At 33.6% G+C, this 23,964-nt stretch overlaps 2 protein-coding genes and 1 long non-coding RNA gene across 3 annotated transcripts in view; 2 read left to right on the forward strand and 1 right to left on the reverse strand.

Moving 5' to 3' along the window:
- The window catches only part of LOC108737005 (venom dipeptidyl peptidase 4), a 16,740-nt gene extending 11,700 nt beyond the window's left edge, over positions 1–5,040 (forward strand). The window contains exons 11-14 of the mRNA XM_025975776.1: positions 652–846; positions 1,243–1,403; positions 3,633–3,844; positions 4,736–5,040. Coding sequence (XP_025831561.1) covers positions 652–846; positions 1,243–1,403; positions 3,633–3,844; positions 4,736–4,846 — 679 coding nt within the window. The 3' untranslated portion in view covers positions 4,847–5,040. The remainder of the gene's footprint in view (positions 1–651; positions 847–1,242; positions 1,404–3,632; positions 3,845–4,735) is intronic.
- LOC108737006 overlaps positions 1–23,964 on the reverse strand; it is an 88,474-nt gene that overhangs the window by 16,589 nt on the left and 47,921 nt on the right. Inside the window, exon 4 of the long non-coding RNA XR_003231376.1 lies at positions 6,541–6,632. This is a non-coding gene — a long non-coding RNA (uncharacterized LOC108737006). The remainder of the gene's footprint in view (positions 1–6,540; positions 6,633–23,964) is intronic.
- The window catches only part of LOC108737004 (inactive dipeptidyl peptidase 10), a 60,782-nt gene continuing 44,942 nt past the window's right edge, over positions 8,125–23,964 (forward strand). Inside the window, exon 1 of the mRNA XM_018469640.2 lies at positions 8,125–8,537. The gene's annotated coding sequence lies outside the window, so the exon portion shown is untranslated. The remainder of the gene's footprint in view (positions 8,538–23,964) is intronic.

The following is a 23,964-nucleotide window of genomic DNA, read 5'->3' on the forward strand; positions in this document are numbered from 1 at the left end:
CCAACCAAAAACTACTGCGTAGAATTAATTGGAATTTTTCACACACAAGCCTTGCTATATGAGCTCTCAAAGCATATAAAAATTATACGGCTTAAATGTGAAGTTGGGTGCAAAAGAATACAATTAAAACCTCTGTCGGGAAAAAACGAAATGACTTTCCGAACAATCCGATACATTAAAAATAGATGCCACCTTCATCGCCTTAATAAGATCTTATAATCTTAATAATCTGAAAATTTCGTAGACATTCATCTTCACACCTTCCTATCTTGAGTCAACTGTTTCATTTCCAGAAAAGTATATACCCCTCTTTACTCGTCATTCCGCTTCTAATACGTCTATAGCTAATTCTATTTCTTAGAGGACTTCTTACCATCCTACTTTCTTTTCTTTATTGATGAGATCCATATCAGCACCTTCTGTTTTCCTACTTTTAATTTCTAACCATTATTATTCACGATTTTTCTGTTATTCGACTATAATAGACAATTTTATCGAATTGTTAACATTTGATGATGATTGAACATCCCGTAAATTATAACAGTTTTATTGAAAATGTCTAGTTTTGAATTCAGAGGCAAATTTATTTCAAGTTCCGCCTTTAGTTTACCTGCTACCGCAAATGTAATTCAGAAAAGTTTATCTTTATAGTTACGCTGGTCCAGGAGATGTTCGAATTACGGACGCGTTTTCTAACGGCTTCGAGAAATACATTACTACAAATCGAAAATACATATACGCTTACATAGACGGAAGAGGCAGTGGCAGAAGAGAAGATAGTTTACGATTCCAAATATACAGGCGAATGGGCACAGTTGAAATAGAGGATCAAGTTGCGGTTACAAAGTAAGAGATAGTGTTCTGTAGTTTTCTTAGTGTAAGGTTTCCGGCTTTTTGTAATCTTATTGATACAGATAAAATAATAAAATCGTTAATGCTATCATCGACATGTTCGTTAAATCTGACGAACCTTCTTTTGGAAATTATTAAACAGAGAAATCATCAAGGACATTTCAAATACATCTTGGTACTGTCCTGATTCGCGTTTAAAGCATCTTCCACCGGTGACGACCTTTCGATCCGAATCAGGACAGTACTAACTCAACAACAGACCCAGAAAGTCTTTGCTAATGTGTCAAACAAATATGTGTATTGCATTTGCCAAATAGGCTACTAATTAAGACTATTTGTTGGAGATACATATCTCCGATTGTTTCTCAATCTAACTCCAGAATTTTACAGATATTTAAGGGATACCTATTCATGGATAGATCCTGAAAGAATTTGCATTTGGGGATGGAGTTACGGCGGTTTTGCAACGGCTTGGGCTTTAGTTTATGACAACGAGAAGATTTTTAATTGCTTTTTATCTGTTGCTCCAGTTACAAATTTTGTCTACTATGGTAAGCCTAAGTGTTTGATAACACATACTAATTAAAGAAATTTAAAAAGCAATTTATTTTAATTCTTTTGGAAGAATTAAAAGTTGATTTAGGTTTACGCGGCTGTAATCGCCTGTAGAAACTAGATTTCCGGATTCTAATCGTGCCTTATTGATGAAATCCTCATGAAGGATCATGGTGGCGTCAAAAGTGTTTCGTATTCATCTCCAATAATAAGGAACATCTTCAAGAACTTCACTGCATCGACAACGTGAACTTCCTGAAGATGTCCCTTGTTATAGGAGACGAAACATTCAACAGTTTTGACGCCACCATGATCTGTCATGGGAATTTCGTCAATAAGACACGGTTAGAATCCGAGACTATAGCTTTTTCACATCAATTATTTATTACTGCGAGCTTTTGATACATTACATTTGATTGTTGGATTGCTTGCTATAATCGAGCATAATTATTTTAATATTAATTTATGTTAATTGCTTTGAATTACTCTAAAGCTAAAATAGAGAAGTTTAATTTTAAATAGAGTTACAATTCCTTGCAATAGGTAGGTAAACACTAAATACAAAAAATTCTATAGTTAGTATCTACAAGCTGAAGATATTTCTGATCATTTTATTATAATAATTTTTATTTCATTTATTCAGAATTTGATCTTCCAAATTTATCTACCTGATTTAAAAAAGACAAGAACATTAAAATTTTAATTTATTTTCTGCAAAACTCTAAATAAACAAAAATTTAGCAGTTGTAAATTACACAAACAAATCAACTCTAAGCAATACAGTTGAAGAACTTCTTTTAATTCTTTTGAGAGTTAGTTAACTCTATTATAATACAACTATGGGATCTACAAAGTTTAATGATCTTGCAGAGGATGGTAAAAATTTCAATTGGGTATGAAGTTATTCGCTCCTCTTTTATTATTCGAAAGTCAGACAAAATTTAATAAACACTTTTTTGTTTCATTCCAAAGTATTATCTAAAACTGAAGACAATTCGACTCACTAATCTAACGATTTACACTCTGGAACAATTTAAAATCATTTTCAGTAAAGAGAGAAGAAAATGCAAATTTAAATACAAGTATATTTTTCGAACAAAATTCATAAATCCACTAAATACCGCTGTCTCATTTAAAGCCATTAAAACTCAGACAAGAATTTTTGATATACTTAAGTTAATAAAAAGTAAAATAGTTACCTCAAAAGTACAATTTTTTCATTCTCTATAACAATCTACTGGTGAAACTTATTGAAATGATGACAATGGAGTTAAATTGCAGCAATTCTAATCTCTTTAAAGCTTTTTCTTTTCCTTCACAATGAATCAGTGGCTCAATGTAGCATGCAATAACCTCGCGTTTTCTCATTAATTCCTTTCTACACTAGAATGAAGTGGAGACAATTTTTAGATAAATGCCAACGTAATAATTTACGTGCTTCATTTGAAACCGAAATGTTTCAATTATAACTATCTGCACCTATTAAAAGAACAACAGATTGAAGAAAAGATTATGAAGAAACATCAAAAAATTGACTCATAAATAACATTTCAATTTAATGGACAATAAATAGGAAAAAGTTGCACTTGTTAAATAAAGAGTGACATAATCACTTGGCATCAAACTTTACGGATATTACAATTTCGATCATGCTAATGCAAATTTGTCCTTCGAGATATTTCATAGCATGAATATCGAAGGAAAAGATTCTAACAAATTTTGAAATAAAGTATTCTAGATTTGCTACGTCATCGTATAAAAAGTTTTGGCGTTTTTCCAGGAATGTTGATTTTGCTCTTCGAGAAACGTACTTTTTTTTAGACATAGCATACGAACAGATCCTTATGGTATTCATAGTTTCATCAGTTGCACTAATCATAGAAACAATTTTTATACATTTTTACATTTATATATTTTTCTATCAAATTACTCTTTCATAATAAGGGTTACAAACCGAAGTAAAACCAAATGTCCTTCTATAATTACGTATAAAATAAATTTATGAAATGGCTTCCTATTTTATTTTTGTCTAGTATGTAGAAATTTGTAGGAGAATAAACCCCTGAAGGTGCCCTTATAAGGTAAATAAAAAACCGTGAAACTATAAAATGAAGGCGAAACGTAGGTGTTGTTTGCGATAATAAAAAAGCCTGATCATTGATTTTTGTAACAATACCTTCTAAGAGAGTGAAGACATGGAAATGAATCAATTTTTCCGTTCTTAGATACAATATATACAGAGAGATACATGGGCCTTCCAACGGTAGAAGATAATCGGGTGGGGTACAACAACACCGATCTGACAAGGAGGGTTGAATCGTTTAGAGGTAGAAAGTTTTATATAATTCATGGCAGTGCCGACGACAACGTTCACTACCAAAATACCGCCATGCTCCTGAAAGCTCTAGAAGAGGCTGATATATCATTTTCTGAACAGGTATGTGTTAAACAGCACGCAAAAGTATACTTTGTTTACTTTCTGTAGCGATGTGACCTTTAGTTTGACCGGCGCAAAGTAGAAAAGAACAGCACTAGGCCAGAAAAGGAAGGAGACAACTCTCGGCCAAACTCTTAACCGGTGAGGAGCGTATAATCCGTACAGTACTGCACGGAAAAATTGACCATTTTATCCACTACAATTGCATTGCTCAAATGTGCTGTTATTGGTACCATTTACTACTGAAAATATCAACGAGATGTTTATTTATATTTGAAGACATATTAAAGGCTTTAACGCTTGTTTTCGACTCGCACTACTATTCATGATTGAACAAAACTTTTGGCAGGTACTGTATGAAAAAGTATGTTTAATGAACAAGAGTCGAGAGTATAATGAGCTTTTTTCTCCCTACCTACGATTTTGCCAGCGCGCATCCAAGACATTGGAAGGGGCACATCGCTAGGGAAAGTAAATGAAGTATACCTTCTGCAGTGGCAGCTCGTGATGAAACGAAGCTAAACGTTACTAACCGATTTTTTAAATGTTAATTCAATCCAGTTATGACCTAAGTAAGACTAAAACCAAGAATGGTCTTATTTATTCGGTTTTGGTCTTGCTCAAATAATTCTAGTTTTGATCTTGGTCTTACTGACATACTCTTAGTTTTGGCCTTGGTAAGCACAAAGACCATAGGACGATAAACATAGTGAATCGGCTCCAGGTGATATCGAGATTATTTTTGGAGTGTATATTAAGATACATTAATCCTGAAAATTTTAGACCTTTATTCAATCCCTTCCACAATCCTTCACACAAGCAAACTTGTTTATAACTTTTCGGTGAATCAATCAATTTTGGATATTTATTCGTAGATCATTTTATTTTCAGACTTATGTGGACGACGCTCATTCAATTGCGAGCTATTCACCACATCTTTATCGTACCATCGACCGCTATTTTGCAAGAAGTTTCGGACTCGGCGACCCAACTTACGATTAGGGATAAATTAATTAGATGCAACGTTAATTTCTTTCGGTACATTAAATTCTAATAATGTTTTATAAATAGGTTTATATATAATTGGAGTTATGAGAGAATAAGTAATTAATTAATTATAAAAGTCTGTAAAGATCTTTGACATATCCAGAACAAAACAAGTCTTTGTAAATGCAGTTGAATTGGTTTAATAAATTAATTATTTATTACAGAAATGGAAACGTATTTTGATTTTAACATACTGTTTGTTGATAGACATATATCGTAGCTATAATAATAACGCTTTTATTTCAACCAAAACTATTCAGAACTAAACCTTTGTATTTTTTTGTATTAAATATAAAATGTATTCCTTTTAATATGCAGCAATGTGGGTTGTAATACATATACCCTCGACATGCCATTGTTTTAGTCCGTTCTAATTTACCCCGCCCGCATCAGCTCGAAAATTTTCTCTTTGTAAAAATAAAACCAAAAATGTCCTCGCATAGCAAAAGCAGGCAGCTACCGATCTGTACATAAATAAAAAAAAAAGAATACAGGCGAATGTACCTACCCGGTAATTCGCATATTGATTAAATGCAGTTCATTTCTTGTTTCATCGAATGCCAATTTTGCTTTATATCAAAAAATTCCGTGTACCTACAGGCACCTACTCTAATTATAATTCCATATACAGAATCTACTTTGAATCTGCATATTTTACAACTTCGTTACTTTTTGAAGTAAAACATCTAAAGGCGTGCATAGATTTCAGCACGAACACGTGCGAGACCGAGCACCGAACGTAGACGGACAAAATGCCTCATTATTTCTTATTTTTTTTTTGGTTCAGCGATTTCTAGTAGTCAGTTACAGTCAAAACATTGTTCTTAATATACTCAAAATTGTGAGAACGTTTTTTAAAAGGGTTTTAAGACTTAAAACTTGAGGATAGTTTTTGGTCCCATCATCATAAGGTCATCAGTCCTAAGACTGGTTGGACACGCACCTCTACTGTTTCCTATCCTTCACTAATCTTCGCATTTCCCTAAAGCGAGAGCAACTCGTATCCTTAATTATTTGCGAACAGTAATCTAATCTAGGTCTACCTCTACCCCTCCTAACATCCATTTCTGCCTCTAATATGTCTCTGACTAGACCTTCATGCCTGAGAAGGTGTCCTACTAACCTATCTCGTCTATTTCTTATTGACTTCCATAGAGTCCTCTGTTCTCTTACTCTTTCCAATATCTCTTCATTTCTAACCTTTTCTACCCACGATATCCTCATCATCCGCCTATAACACCACATTTCGAACGCTTCTAACCTTTTCTTTTCCGCCGCGCCCACTGTCCATGTTTCGCACCCGTACAGCGCCGTGCTCCAAACACACCTTTAACAACCTTTTTCAAATTTTTAAATTAACCGTTCGCGAGCATATTTAAGACATTTTCAAAAGCGTGACCGTCGAATATAGACTTGCTTAGCGCTATTATTCTTCGTAAATCGTTGAAAGTTATAATCCGTTTGTTTTGTGATCGCTCGGTTTGGCGAATGCTTTTGTTTATCTGTTTTCGGATGATGACGACGAGCAGGGAGAAAATATTGGCAAATGTTGGTTATTGTTTTTGACAGAAATGGGAACAAACTAATAACGGTAAAAAGCCTGTCTGCAATAGGGAAGCGAAAACAAGACAATGCACTTTGCTACTCACTTGACCGGGACGCCGCATGAATCCACGATATCCTTCTGCATTGATCCCATCGCAAATTCGGATCCAAGTCGCGTTGGTTGGATTGAAGATAACTGAAACAAACACAAATACAATTAAATTCAACAAATACCATACCACCTTATATATGATTAGTTTGATGGCAACAAAATTGCACTTTTCATATATCAACAGCATTATAAAATACGTAGAATTATAGGGAGGTCCATGGGATAATTCATGATACATAGTTCAACAAACAAATGCCAAAAACAATTTCTTTATAGTGCTAGTCTCAAAAATAATTAAATTTTATGAATATTTTGTTGATAGGTAGGATACACCTTGAACAAGTAATAAAAGTACCAAGAAGTCAAGGTCCTTCTGCACCTTGAGCAGAACAAGGAACACGCGCGGTGTTTGTTCTAAAGAACACTTCCGCCTTCTAAAAGAAACTACGTTTTGTTTGAAAGTAATTATATAACACAAGAAGGCAAAAATCATGGGTAACCAGCCACACACGCTAACACGCAATATGCTAATGTCGACGAAATTAGCTTTAGATAGCTACCTATGCACGAGTGGAAACCTTTAAAGATCAGTATCGTATTGGAAGGATTAATTTTGGTGATATATAAAAAATGCTCCGAGAAAAATAAAAACGAGTTTCGAACACTTCAAAGTAGAATCAGTGATCAGTTTGGTGGTTCTCAACCAGCTAAAGTTTGAAGCACCAGTAGAAACTGTATTTAATCGTAACAAAAGTTACAAAGCAACAATAACCATCTTTGTAGTGATGAAATGGATGGCACATTTAAAAACATTATCTCCAACAGAAGAAAGTAAAACAAAAATACTAATATGGCGGCGCTGTATGGGTGCGAAACATAGACGGTGTGCATTGCGAAAAAGAAAAGGTCAGAAGCGTTCGAAATGTGGTGTTACACGCGAATGATGAGGATATTATGGATAGAGAAGCTTAGAAATGGAGAAGTATTAGAGAGAATAAGAGAACAGATAGGTTAGTAGGACACCTTCTCAAGCATGAAGGTCTAGTCAGAGGCATATCAGAGGCAGAAACAGGAGTTAAGAGGAATATAGCTAGATCTAGATTAAATTACTATGCGAAGATTAGCTCAGGATAGGAAAGAGTGGAGGTGCGTGTCCAGCCAGTCTTAGGACTGATGATTATGATGAACAGAAGAAACATTCACGAAGTTGAGGTTATTTCACAAGCTAAGCTTGGAAAAACATCAATCATCACTCTGTAACCGAGAATGACGCCTTGGGTGTTAAACCGAGTATCACAATTTTAAGTTATAGCGTTCAAGTGAAACAATAATCACCCTGTAGTGGCTATCGTGAACAGCACAGTTAAAAAATGTCGATAATAAAAAAAATATGCAACGAAGACATTTAAAATTTCTTTTTTTTGAGGACAAAAAAAGCACATTCGTTCATGCCATCGATGCGTTAACTAATCTATTGTAGAAGCCGTTGCAGAAAAGTGATTTCGTAGAAGGGTTAATCGCGGCGTCGGTCGTCGGCGTCGCCGTCGACACGCGTCTAGTGATCACGAGTTGTGAAAACATCCGCAAGGAGCGCTGACGTGTTGGCGTCCCGGCGAATCTGCTGCAGTGGCCGATCGGTGCCCGTGTGCCATGCAACGTGTCGCGCTTACCACTGTCTTCTTCCCTCTGCGACAACACACCACCACCTCTTTCTCTTCCTCTCTTCCTTTTTCTTCTTCTTTTTCTACTCCTTTCAATTGTTTTTTTCAAAAACTTTCACTCCTGTCCACAATTTACATTACACACTTTCATTTATGAGTGCCGTGTCGGCTAATATACGTTATCAAAAATGCTACCGTTATGATTCACGTAAAAAACGCACTGTTATTTTCTTTTTTCCGCTTCGCCTTCTCAAAATACTGCCAGTCTTCTTCATTTCTACCGCTGCTGGTCCCGTTTAAAAAAAATTACTCTTTCGTCCGGACAAAGGTAAAATTTCATGCTACCTTTTCCTTGTCTTTCAATGTTTTTATCAAGTCTATAAAGGTATTGTGGAAACAAAGGTATTCAATTTAAAAAAAGATCAACATCAACGTGTACTTAGACTCATCGGAATGTAAATAACACTTAAAAGACAATTGTCAAGGAGGGGGTTGGTGAATGTTTTTTTAAGGTACATTTCAATCGCATAGTTACCTACATTTATCTCGTACGATAAGCAATTTTCCAAAATAACTTTCCTTCTTCTGGTTTTTCGTTTTTAGAACCAGATAAATACAGACTGAGTTACGTATTGTATTTTTGTATCAGAATTCTTTTCTCATTTACTTTTTTTTTTTCGTTTCATGGAAATTATTACCATTTAAATGATCTATATCTCTGTAATATTTTCCATTTATTTCATATTTGGTTTTGTTTTTTCGGCCCATCATGCAGTGAGTTATGGAAAGCAATTCATACATAAATATTATCAATCGTTTTATTCATTCCGCTTGTGGTTTTAACTGGATAATACAAATAATGGTATTATTTTAATGTTAATCTTTTCAATGAGTTACTAAATGATGCCAATCGGGTACATTCTACGTGGCTGCGAAGTGATAATTAAATATTATTGGAAAAGAGCCAATCTGTAAATAGGGTAAAGCGGAATTAATTAATTAACGTACTAAAACCCGAGCAGAGTACTATTACGTTAGGAACCACAGAAACGTGTTACACATTGCAATAAAAAATAAATTGACTTCTAGTACTGTTGTTAAAATTTACGTTGGTTAAATTTAATTAAATAAACAATTGAATTCCACGATAAAGAAATGGATTTGTAGTCTTTTCTATTACATCCGCCCTCATCGCTGGACGTAATAAAAAATAAAATTATGAAATCGAGAGACTTCGGCATCAACATAATTTTCATTTCGTCTCCACTTTGAACTGTTAATTATGGAAACAGAGTCAATATTTGGTCTGTAAAAGTTTAATGAAGGTATGTTTTTTTAATTGTAAATAATTTGTTTCAATTGATGCGTTTGGTATTACAGACGATGCATTATAAGAGAACATTTGATTAACAATAAATCAGTTTTGTGAATATATTTCTCACTGCTGTAGAATTAATTCTTCTCCTATAAAGTGTAAAAAGCTTCGTAATTGGAGGTGCAACGTCTGTTATGTTTCAATAATCCTAATCTTGGCTATGATTAGATAATTTAGAATGAATATTTTTCTTGCTAGATGAACATTGCTAAAATGGGTTCAGTTATAATGTGACATTGTTTTATTTTGCTCTATTTGGTAAATGTATATCTACTAAATATCTTTAGCAGTTTCTTGACTTGTTCATCTTGATACTATTTGATCCCTATCTCGTAAGCATCTTGAACTTAGTATTGTCTTAAGTATTTAATATAAAACAAGACAACATCGATTAATTCTTGACACTTAGTTAGGTCCTTTAATAGAATAACTGACTATGACCTATATATATATAATACATTTTGGGTAAAATCACTTAATCATTGTAGGGAGCTTAGTTGTAAGCTGATAAAAAATTGTTCAATTATATTCAAGAGAGATGGCACACATTTACGTCATATGATATCGTATATTTCAATTTTCCAAAGCCCATTTCACTCGCATGCATTTTCAATAAGCAAGGATCCGTCTTCGATGGTTCAATAAATTGAACTTGTACGCAAAGATATAGTGAACGAGTGACTCTCCTTATTCAGAATATTAAATGAGTCTCGCCTAGAAGTTTTCAACCCGTCTTATTATTATTGCAAACTAGTCTTTCGTTCGACCCTATCTGACTACATTTCCAGCATGCAGGAATATAATACTCTGCGCCATCGAGAAATTTTAATGGTTGGACCAACTAGTAGAAATCACTTTAAAATTTCTATAGCACTTATTTTTTTTTACTCTCTGGTAGGTAAATACTGAAGCCTTTGACCTTTTTCTCTCTGTACTTTCTCATATCATGATGGTTACTTAATTGAACTTACTAATACTTGCTAAAATATCACCATCACCATCTCATTATACTAAAACATCAAGAAAAAACTAAATATTTTTCGTAGTTTTCAAATAATATCTAGTCAGTTTAAAACGCAAAAAAAAATTTAATTTCATAGCTTGTGGCTACTGCAAAAAAAAATTATTATGCAAAGGAGAAATGTCTGATTATTACTAAGTTAAATAGTGGAGGTCGTTTTTTTGGTTTTTCATTTAAATAATTTTATGCAAAAGAAAGTGCCATTTTCCTTTACGGTTTAGACTGAGCCAAACTTTTCAAACTAAAACGTCTATTCAAATTACATCCGAGTCTAAGGCTTTAAAAGCAATATCCCGTAAAGTAGCTGAATGGCATTAGTTCCAGTGGGGCTTCTAAATGGACCAACTCTTTTCGTGCATTTTTATTGCAAAAAGAGAAAATTAAAATTCAACCAAAGAACTAAAAGCGTACGGTAGAACATGAATCGCTAGCCTTAATCATAAATTTTCTTTAACAAAGGTACAGATGCATATGCACTAATAGAATTTACCTGTATCAGAACCCAAATACGATTGATTTTTGAAAAGAAGTTATTGCAGAAAAACTGTTTAAAAATACACCACCACCGACAGTATGAACTAGGTCAAACAATACCTAATTAGAACAGTAATAAAATCTTAATTACATTTGTTAAAAAATATGATTATACTAACTTTAATCAGATTTGGTTAATGATGTATTCAATTCTTATACTTTAACTAACATAAAGAAAATTTTTCAAAATATAAAAATAAGGATGAAGCAGGCAGGATAGGCAAGTGATTGGAACAAATTTTTACAAATTTTCTTTTGCATAATGACAATTTTTTCACCTTTGGTTCGAAATTGAAATGTTTCAATTTATTTACTGATTTAGAGTTTTTTTACTCTACAACTGTTTCGGCTTTTTAGGCCTTTGTTAAAAGTACCTACTTGGTACTTGAAACATAAAAAGCAAGATGGTTTTACTTCTTTCATATTGTACCAATCAAAAAATCAGTGGAAATCTGGAAATTATTACAAAGATAATATTCAAACTTAATTTTAGAAATAAGTGTGTAAAACAATTTAGACAATATTGTTACCTTTAGATTTAAATTCGTCTATTTGTGAAAGATAATGATTAGTTAACAATTTTTTGATTTTCATGGAAATTACGGGGATAGTTTTTACAACAATATACAAAGATTTAAAGAAAGAAAACATTCTCCTTTTCCTGAAGGGACTGTTGAAAATGGAAATTGTTATTTATTTTCTATAGGTTATTTTGTGAACCAATTTCGGCGTAACTTTGGGACCGACAAATATAAAACTTGTTTGGCCTCAGGATGATCTCAACACGTAATATTTGTTGTCCTTTCAGGAATTCAAAAATTTATGAAAACTGTGGAAAATAAGAAAACACGACAGAAGTGTGACCTAGTAAAGTAAATTATCTAACTCATGAAAAAATTTCATAAACGACCGGGTCTTCTTATATACGTTAGTGGTATTTATTATAAACAATTACAATTAAAATTGTTGACAAATGATTTAGTTACTTTGTGAACAAAATTTCCCATATCTTGTATCTATGCGAAAAGAAGAAAGAAAAACCAACTAAAAATTACAATAATTCAATCTTGAATGGCTTGAAAGAAAACTGACAACCATTTTACAGCTACCTTAATACGAAATAAAAAAGCGATTCGCAGCTTTTTTAAATGTCATATACTATGTAAACGAAAATATTTTCCCCTGCTTTATTATTCGGAATGTAAACCATAAAGTTTTGAATAGATGCTGTTAAATTTTACAACAATAACTGCTTAGTTTATGGGTGTTAACAGTAGAGATGAAACGAGAGTGAACTTTACCATCAAGTAGTTATTCTAAATCTAAACTTTTTATGACCATTTTGGTTTAACCAAATCGCCTGTAAACTGCATGGAGTTACACGAAACAACCTGATAAAAGTGCGGTTAAAATGCAAAAACAACAATAATTTACCAATTGGCTAGCAGGGTTGTGAACAATACATTATGGATTGTTCAATTGTAAACACATTCATTAGTAAAAAAAATAATGTTTACTGGAAAAGATTTACTTTAGTGACAACAAATGTAATTTAAATATGATTTGCAATTATTGAGATTTGAATAGAAATAATAGTTTTATCAAAAGTAGATGCAGCCTATAATAGTCAAGGATACTGTAGCTTTTAAATAGATATTATTTGATTTTGCATTTGAAAGTCATTAAAATGATATTAATAAACATGGGAGAACATTTTTTTGAAGTGAAATTTCTTTATCAACGATAAGAACGAAATTTACTAGAGTATAAAACCGAAAAGTGTAACGTCACGTGTCGCAGCGTCACGCGCCACGTATGACCCCTGGTGGATATATCCAGAAGGAATCATTTTAATAGGCTTCAGAAGTTAACCTGTAAGTAGTACTCAATAATCCGAAAATTGACATTTAAACTGCAGTGTATGTGAATGCATATGCGTTTGTGTTTCTTTGTTTTAATTTGTAATTCGTAAAGCGTAAAAGCTTTTCACAAAACTAAACTAATATTCTACATTCGTCCGTTCGAAATAAATTTATATTTTTCTGGCGTTTAGTAATTAATAAATGCAATAGTTTAAGCCAATTTTTTTTTAATACCACTACGATGTACAATCTAAAGAAGTTTCATTTTTTACGCGTACATACTAATACATGCTCGTCCCTTTGTTGTTAACAACAAGGATCTCGCCGTACGAGTTTTATCTATATTAAATTTATTAATATCATATTTTCACTTGGGTTTGGAGGTTCTAAATTTCGTTTAACACCAATTAAGGATTGAACAGGTTGGGCACATGCATTAACTGTGAAAAAGAAAAAGTAAGCTTGCGTGAAAATGTCTGCTCACGCTAGGTCTGCACGCGATTTCGAATGTACACTTCATAATCGACCTATTAAAGAACTTTAAAAGAAACGGCTTCATGTCGAAAAATCAGTATCTAATTGGGCTTTTAAGGCAACTCACTGAAGCAAAATTACTTTCGCGCTTAAAGAATTTAAGTGCATGTTACCTAAGCTTTTGCAAAGATTTCTAAAAATGACGTAAAACATAACAAAAAAGAAGAAATAAAATTGAATCTAAAACTGACAACTCCAACTCCTTCATTGACAATTTTACTCATTTAATATGCATATACGTATATACTGGAAAAATGTCTGACGCCTCTACCAAATGATGCACCCATTTTATTCGAAATAAAATCATAATTTAACAATTTGTCTATAGTCAACAAATCATTAAATAATATAATAAATAAGCTTTCTATCATTATTAAATATTTAAGTGATACGCAGAGATCGGCATCAGAAGGGTGAGTGTAAACGGCCACCTGTCTCACCACCCTGCCTCACTTGCTTCTCGTGGTTGATTATTCGATAATTATTGACTGACTATTTATGTGATTGCTAATTGATCTACTAGTTGAATATTTTAAACAAAAATATTTTATATATTGTTATAAATCTATCTTAAATATAAAACAATGGAAAATCTAATAATTATTTTACAACAATTTTCTTCATTTTCCTTGCTTTAATTAAGGTACGTATTTATTCTTTTAATATGTCACTGAAAATTAATAAGATAGAATATTTTCTGATGAAAAACATTTTAACTTATGTATCTACATTTATATCTTTAATTAATTATTAAAACAGAAGACGAAATTACAAAAAATGGATCATTTCGTTATTCAAAATAGACGTCCTGTATTTTACTTAAAGAAAAACTCATTTATCCGAATTATCCAAAGTTATTAAGGGTTTGAGCAGCCTTTTGTAAAGATGTCGAGTTTGCATTTAAAATTGGCGAAAACAAACGATCGGTATGGTTGTTCATAATTCACCCCTCAGTACGAGCCAGAACTTTGGAAACGACAACTGTGTGGAAAGTTGTAATGGAAATACGTATATGGAGTGGTTGTCATAATGCAATTCATCATTCATTACCGTTTCACAGCACGTAGCAGAAACTGTTTTCGGTACCAAGAGATACCTACTCCGAACTTTATTTTCTTTTCTTTTACTGACATACGAATTGCGCTTCCTGATCATCTCATCATGTAATACCTAAATGTACGCGTCGTCCCACATGTTATCAACATCTGTAAGATGAATGGAAATACTCGGTAATGTAGGTACATTCTAGAAGATTTTATTGTATCTTTGATTCATCATCAAGGGAAGAAAAGTAGGGAAAGAGCGAATATAAAGATAGGAGATGAAAAATTAGAAGAAGTGGCCAATTTTAGGTAACTAGAAAGGTAAATGAGTCAGGACGGATGGAGTAGTAGGGATATAAGGCAGATGATAGCGGAGGGTCGAGTCGCCTTCAATAAAAAGAAGTCACTTCTGTGCTCGCGAACGGTTAATTTTAAATTCGAAAAAGGTTGTTAAAGATGTATGTTTGGAGTACGGCGCTGTACGGGTGCGAAACATCGACAGTGGGCGCGGCCGAAAAGGTTAGAAGCGTTCGAAATGTGGTTTTACAGACGAATGGTGAGGATACCGTAGATAGAGAAGGTTAGAAATGAAGAGGTATTAGAAAGAATAGGAGAACGGAGGACTCTATGGAAGTTAATAAGAAATAAGCGAGATAGGTTGGTAGGACACCTTCTCAGGTAAGAAGTTCTATTCAGAGATATATTAGAGGCAGAAATGGGAGTTAGGAGAGGTAAAGGTAGACCTATATTAGATTATTGTTCGCAAATAGTTAAGGATGTAGGCTGTTCCAGTTTTAGGATAATGCGAAGATTAGCTCAGGATAGGAAGGAGTGGAGATGCGTGTCCAACCAGTTGTAGGACTGACGACCTTCTGATGACGCTGATCAATGGACAAGAGTCCTTTACAAATCAACTGATTCTTAAGTCAGTAGATACAAAGTATACAGGCTAAGAGTACATTAACAATAATTCATAAATAAATGAAAAGGAAGCTTGAACAGAATAATGAAATGTGAACTAATGGTATTATATTTTAAAACACATTATTTTAAACATGTCAACCCCGCTCGTATTGCGTCATTCATCTTAATGATGAGATGATTACAGTCTTATAATCAATGAAATCGTTAAAAATGGAAGATAGATCTCCTACAAGAAAAGAGATGGGCGAAACTACACTTAACGAGAAAAGCTTTTTGGAGCGGAATGACTTAGCACATTTTTTTCTATTTTTAAAAAAAAAATCCTTCAGCGTGCGCACTTTTTTTTTTCGACTTGGATCGGAACAGGACGAGTAATTAAACGTTAATTGTTGTGACAGCATCCGGGATATTCTCTCGAAAGTATTCGGGTTACGCAGCGGTGAGCTTTCGTAATCAATAGTCATTTTTCCTCAAACACAATGCCCCCTGCAACTTTCTGAGCTTTCGAAACTATAGCAGTAAATTATGTCAAAGCTCGGAACTTTGACGTCCTCATAGCGAAAACACATGGTCTCGAGCTAGCAATTTTTTTTTATAGCAATAGGCTCGTAAAAAATCCGAAGGGGTGGAATACACTTGTGACGGTGGAAAGCCCACAAAAATGCTGAATGGTGTTAAGAAATGTTCACGAAATATGTGTAGGGTAAGTAGGATTCAATGTTTAACAAAATAATGTAACAGATGGAACCACCTCTTAGAATTTCTGGACTTCCTCAAATTATTCTTTTAGCAGGGATGAGTAGCGAAAATTTACGTTTGCTTAACCCTGTATTACTGATCTTTACAGCAGTCACCCTCCATCTCTATACGCCATTGTCACAACATATCCAACCCTTGAAGGAACCCTTCCTAGTCTTTTGAAATTATAGAGTTTGAAATCGTCGTCACAGTTGCCTAGACCTCTTGTACTTCGACATAAGAGAACAAATTTCATTCCTGGGAGGAGAGAATAATTTCACGGGGTGAAATCCGAGCTGTAGAGAGGATGCTGCAACTTAGGGATACTTTTTTTGCCAAATACTCGCGGACAATTCACGAATAACGTTAGACCGCCTTTTAATTAATTGTTTTTCATCTACATCATGCAAATTTTCTTTACAAATTTTCCCCGTACTTTTTACTGTGATGTAGGTACCTTTTTATCTATTTAAATTTTTATTATTTTAGTCTATTTTTGTTTTCAAAACACGACCTTCCAAAGTGTCGAAAGACTTGGCACGAAGAAACCAGACATTTAGTGCGAATAGTACCTATTACCTACCTTCTAGTCTGAACAGAAAGTTCGTTTAAAAGAGTTATTGGGGATATTGTTGCGCCAATTTTCTATTCCAACTTATTGAAAACTTTTTAGAAAGAAGAAAGTTAAATTAGAAGTTGTAACTTACAAATAGGTGCCTTAAATCAAAGTTAAGCTGTTGTTTTCACAGAGGAAAAAGCAAAACCAATTCTAGAAGTAATGATTCTCTCATACTTTGGAATGTAGAAGTTTAATGTGAAGTTATTCGAACAGTAGTAAGGTACCCAACCTGAGCACTAGAATTAATAATAAATTGCTATTCGTTACAACTCGCTTCTGTTATTTTTCTTGCAATAGAGAAATCATTTCAAAGGAAATATTTTGAGATGAAACAGAAATCATACTTCTAACAATAAATTCAATGGATTATTTTGTGAATTAATAGCCGATGTGGGTAAATGCGTTTGATCCTTCATCTTCAAGGATTAACAAACATTACCGTTCGATTTCCCGGAGTCTGTACCTACAGGTTATCGTAAAGGATAGGATACAGGCCGAGAAAACATATAGATATTTGTATATATGCATGTACACTATATATATATATATATATATATTATGTACATACATATATCTACCGATATCGATCTGGCAGAAACTGGCGTATCCTGGCAACTCGTCCTTCTGCACCACGTTGTGCGAAAGGCGCAACTTTGAAATTCGGAGTTTCCCACGTTCTACAGGTACATAAGGTAATAGTTGTATACATGTACATGTACAAGTCGATGTTTGTCAACTCGACCACACTCAACTGCTAGTCAAGTAGGAATCCACAATGATAATATATGTAGGATGTAGGTGACTGTTTATTCAGACAAACCAAGTTCAAATTTCCTTTTTCAATATATACAAATTGTATTTAAAAGTACTCCTTGATTACTAATTTCTGTATTAAAGAATTTTTTTTTGAATTGATCAGCCAAATTTATAGACGATAATCCAACGACAGATTAGGATCATCCTCACCGATAAAAATTCTACAGTGTAGGAGGATCAATAGTTTTTGATTCCTTTTTTCGTAACTGTTCCGCAAAATAGGTTGGTTAGTTTACTGTTTACGTAGAAAGGAATATTGGCATGACTAGTGAATCTGAATTGTCAATTAATGGTTCACACTGAAAAACTGCGATGACGACGCTTTTGATGATATCAGCAAATTACCCATTTGATGACCGGACAGTTAAAAATTTAATCGATGCTTAGCGAATTAATGAGCATTTTCAAATCCGCTGAATAACATAACATACAACCTAGTTAGGAAGAGTTCGTATTTATGGTATAATATTGAGTAAAAAGTAGTGGAATTACAATTTATGCAAAAAGTAACGCAAAGTACCTAAAAGAAATTAGTTATGTGTTTACAAACGGTTAATTCGACGATTCAGAAAATGCATTATAACATAAATGGAGCACGGCTCTGTATTACAGATCCGAAGTTATAGACGGTGGGCACCGTGGATAGAAAAGGCTAAAATCGAGAAGATAGTGGAAAAAATAAGAGAGTAAAGATAAAGCGAATATGGAAAAGGGTAGACAGGATAGCAGGATACCCATTTTGAAACACATAAAGGACTAGTTATATCTATTAAAATTAGAATTAGTAGTAAAAAGAGGTAGAACACTTAAATTAGATAGTTATGGATGTGGGGGATGTTCTAATTTTAAGGAAATGTGTAATTCTCATATTATCCCGAGATAAAAATGTTCAATCTCTCAGTCTCTGAAAGTGAGACTCGAGTCTCCGTCTCTCATCGAGTCTCTCTGGTGTCGCTAAGACAATTTGTCAAAAAAACTGTTTAGCGTCTCTGAACGAAAGACTCGATCGCTCATAGAGAGATCCTAATTTCGTATCCAATCTCTGAACGAGAGACTCGAATCTTTGAATTAACATGTAATCGTTCGAGTCTCTCATACAGAGACTGCGAAAGATCCATAGAAACTCCTAGGCAATAACTGAGATACTGTGAAAGACTGTGAGAGACGCTGAAAGACTCTGAAAGACTGAAAATTTTTGTCTAGGGATTTATTCGACGATTTTAAACGTTCATTTGTTTTTATTTTGTAAGTTTTGTCAATACAAGATTTGTTGCAGGAATTACACTTCTTAAATTTAATTCTTACGATATATACGTCCACTACATGACATATAAATACAATGACTTTATTTTTTTTAACCATTCTTCCCTATTACTTCTAAAATTCTTCGATATTGTACTGCCGCCATCCAATTCCTTTTGGAATTTCAATGTTCTGATTCCAGACCTTATTGTTTTTTACTTTATTTTTCCCCCTGTTCAAAAGTTTTATTGCTGTCTACTACTCTTGTCTCAAGTGTACGTTTACTGTAATACTGAACAATGAAATTTTTATTTTAAAATAATGCCCTTTCTTTTGATAAATACCAATAAAAACAGTAATCGCAAAGACAAGTAAATACGCATTCTGAATGTATATGAAAAATATAGCTCTTTGGGTTGAACTTTGAACTCTTTTAGTTAAATGAGATACGTTGTGACGTCAAAGATACATATATATGTACTTTGGACCTCTGCATCGATTCCGAATGGACTGCCAAAAATCTGGTGCTGGATTTGTAAAAAAAAAAACTGGCAAAATCTAGATAAGCTTTCATTGCTACTATCTTTCTGTACGTTAAATCCTTTCTATTAAAGTTTCTTCCTTTACAGTTCTAAGGACTTTAAAACAGGTTCTAACTTTCTAAATTAGAACCGAACAGCTTCTTAATTAATCGTTTTAAAGCTTACTCAATAAAAAATTTAAAAATACAGCAACAACATTTTATTTTGGTGGTAAGAACAAATCAAATTTTTCGTTTTCTATATCAAACGTATTTATCCCTTTTATGCCACTTATTCCCACGTATACAACGACTAATATTTCTTATATCCCTTGTAAAATTTTGAACCAAGAACATCTTTTTTTAGACTACCGAAAGCTCTGATCTTACAAGGATTTGGTTACTTTTACTGAAGCCGTTCCTTAAATGATTTGAAGTGGTCCCAAAGCGTTTAAGAGGGCGAGTAAATAAACATCACATATTACATAAGTGAAGTCAGGAATTTCGTTCTTGGGTTAGGTATTACGTATCTGAATTCCGAATCGATTTCGGGATTTATTTCAGTGCTTCCGGCGATTCTTTACCTTCTTATTTACACCGTTCGTTTATTTGCCGGTACATACAGAGAGACTTTAATGTATTGCGGCCGATAACAACTAAGTTGGAAGTCATTTACATGCAAAATTTCTTTACCGCATCGATTTAAGAAAATGGCCGGCAAACACAGGCGGCAAAAACGACCGATACACAACAAGATACGAGTACGAAAAATCGCTGGCAAATGTTCAATCGTGATTTTCTACTCGAAATTTTACAAACAGTAAACACGAAAAATGCGAAATAAAACCTACCATGTGAAGTAATAATTTAAACTTAAGCAACGTTAAGATGAACGAACTTACTTTAATATTTCCTTAATGTTCCATTACTATCCAATGCGGCTTGTTTCATAAATAAAAATTCGGGGTACAAAGAATTTTTTATTGATGTAATCGATGACTTTTGTTTATTACGGTTCAAAGGTTTATAACAGAACTTCCCAAATAGAAATGAAATAGGGGCAACCCTAACAGACATCTGGACCGTATACCATATCCATACTTCGTCCCTGTCAGGTAGTGAAAGGGTTTCCCTGTTACGAAAATCCTTGCTTCTAATTTGACCCTGTTAAAAGATTCTTACTCTTCCCGATCCACCCCTGACTTGACTGACCTATTGGAACCTATTTGGAACCCCTAATTTATCCCAGTTTGGTCCTGACTTAACATCCGTATTGTAAACAAACATCGAAACCTTAATTTGTCCCAGTCCGAACCTATAACAATATTATTTCTGCAGTCAAAACTCTATTAAACACCTGAATCTGTTCCTTATAGGTCAACCATGTAGGGCATCTCTACTAAAGCCTTTTGTGAGATAAGCTCGGACTCCAAGCCGATTTATTTTCCATTCGAGTACATATAAAAATCCTTAAAAAGGACTGTAACGTAAAGAAAAATGTTAATCTTTAAGGGTTAAAATTAAAAGCTCTTAGCTTTCTTTTAGTATTTTAATGCGAATTATATTGCATGTAGATAACAGATAAAATACATTTAGGTAGCTACAAACTGGTAGATACATATTTATAATTACTTTCAGGCAAATGGGCCATTTCTCTATACAGTTTCTAATTTCTTTTTTCCTTCACGAATTCTTAAACTTCGAATCATCATTTATAACTCCCTCTATTTCGGTAAAAATAATTTATCTCCTTCTCGCCATTGAAAACAATCTCGTTTACAATTTTCTGATGTGGCCATTTATTTTCATCATTTTCTTAGGACGTGTAAATCATTTCCACTTTATCTCTTATCAGTTTTATGTTTCCTTTTATCTACATATTTGCAAGTATAAACTCCTTAGGATATGCAGGAACCATCTTCGAAAATTAGGGGTTTTTGTACAACTCCCAGTAGGAACTGGTCAATAAAATGTAAAACGTAAGTACATCTAATTGTAATTACCATTAAAGGCAAAATCCAAACGTGATTAATTCAATGATTAAAAAGTAAGTTTGCAGCAAATAGAAAAGAAAAGTTAGGAATCATTGACATGCAAAGTTTTCATTCTTCTCTGAGAATTTATAAAACTACAAAGAGTACGCTCCGACGTACATATATACAATATCGGAAACAAGCAAGAGCGCTGGCAAGAATTCAATCGAGATTGTTCGGGGAATTTTACAGATAGTAAACAGAAAGAATGGAAGAACAAATGTATTCCAGGCGGTTTCCCTCAATGGTTCACATGCGTTTGATTCCATAAGAGACGTTTTGTATCGTATTTGAGAAGCAAGCACGTTTTATCCGCATCGTATGTAAAGGGTGGCTCACGCGGCACCGTTTCGGAACCGATTTGTAAGCGTGCCGGGTTCGGACTCTTAGATTAGACTGACCTACAGCATAGTAAAACTACTAATCATCGTACAACTTTGTGAAACTATTTATAGTGTTATTAGTACAAACTGTCGTCTGATGAGATCGTTGTCCAAATTACGGATGTAGCACGGCGTACCGTGAATTATTTCATAAGGAAAAGGCCTGCACAGTTTGTGTCCGTGTCCAACGAATCAGTGGGAGGTTCAATGATGAAGAAGTAGACTCATTAAAGGTGACTGTATCGCAATCGAGAACTGAACAATATAACGTTTTCAGAACACATTTACGTCTCGAATGCGATCATTAGCAAATTAAGGTAACGAGCTCTTAATATACGAAAGCTCTGAAAATGCTTGAAAATAGTGGATTATTCGCTGCCAAAGCTGCCAAATACCACTTAGGATAAATGAAAGTACCTAATTTTCCACGCTGAAATAGCAAACGATCATTAAACATGAAAGAAATATGGAACGAGAACGGTTGTATACACTTATTAGAAATGCATTCATACACATCGAACCTAAAAAGCTTGTTGATAACTAGTAAAACGTAACTAAATAACTGCATTGTAGCTCTAGTAAAGAATCTATGATTGGAGTTAGTTTTTGTATAAAATCTTACTTTAGTTATGCAGTTGTACCAGATAAATCAATTTGATTTGACGAAATTATACTGGATAAGACTAGAAACAAAATGATAACGTATCCAAGTCAAGTTAACTAACAAAGTTAATTTCTTTTCTTACCACAGAATAAAAACAATTGTTTTTATAAACGTACCAATATGAGTAAGTGTTTTTATATTATCAGTAATAAATCAACTCGAAATTTGATATACAATCCAATTAGCAGTTAATTGGTCAATCTTCCTGAAATCACAACGTAAAGTTAGCATCAGCTTGTAATTTTCCAAGAAGAAAAACGCAGTTTGAAAAGAAAGTGCAGTACTAATGTGCTCATTAGAATTGGAAAGGAAAAAGGGAAGAAATTATGTAGTATATACGACAGGTACATGTTACCATTGCGGTAGTATAATTTCAAAGGTCAAGGATATCGCAGGACTAAAAAGGTGCAGCTTTCTTATTCAAACTGTTTGCCTTTTATGAAGTCCGGCACACCCAATACTTTTACAAATTGTAGAGACATGCACCGTCCTGACTAAATTAATGCAACTGCAGGAAAACGAGTGCTTTGAATACGTTTTGTGTTTCTGCAAATTATTATTCAGAAATTAATAGGTAAACAAAAAAATGAAACAAAAAACAAATAGACGAATAGAAAAATTTGTAATATCGAAATTAATGCCTAGCGGTTTTTTATATTTTTCTGCTTTTGTTTGTCACTATATTTTGACGCTCTATATAATACCAAATTATTATACTCATACGTTTTTTATCGAGTCAATTTGTTTTAAAATTTTTAGAAAATGTACTGGCTTTCAAAATTTCTGAAGTGAAACTTCTTTACGCACGGTAGAGTAAGTTCGTTTCATGCGAGTTGCTATGTAACGAAATCATGCAACGCATTTTCCCCGCTGTCTCTCCATACGCATGCTTAGATCTTTGAAACTACGCAACGGATTTTGAATGCGGTTTTTTTTAATAGATAGAGTAATTCAAGAGGAAGGTTTATATGTATAATACATCCATAATGTAGTAGAGAAACACTGATAATTTTAGAGGTTTGTAATGTGATGTCGTAAATGAACACATTTTTTTGCGCTTGCATTGCAAACGCTGGCTGAACGCTACGAGATAGATCAAAATAATATACTACAATATTGTACACTTTAAAAAAGTCTACAAAAAAGTCTTTATACTTTTTCTTCCCTTGCATACCAGTATTTTAGTTTTACTTTTATTTATTTTCATACAGTACTGATCTGTCAGTACCGCATCCTCCTTGCTAGATGCTAATACTGCTATATCATCTGCAAATCTAAACATACTAATCTTTTGCCCTTGCACATCTATCCCTACAGTTGTACTGTCTTTAATGATGTTGATGGCGTCTTCGATGTATAGATTAAAAAGTAGCGGCGACAGTGTGCATCCCTGTCTGACTCCCTAATATTTACTTCTCTAAGTTGCATCCCCAGCTCTATAATTGCC

The sequence above is a fragment of the Agrilus planipennis genome, unplaced genomic scaffold, assembly GCF_000699045.2.
Source record: "Agrilus planipennis isolate EAB-ADULT unplaced genomic scaffold, Apla_2.0 scaffold98, whole genome shotgun sequence".
In the NCBI taxonomy this organism is placed as follows: domain Eukaryota; kingdom Metazoa; phylum Arthropoda; class Insecta; order Coleoptera; family Buprestidae; genus Agrilus; species Agrilus planipennis.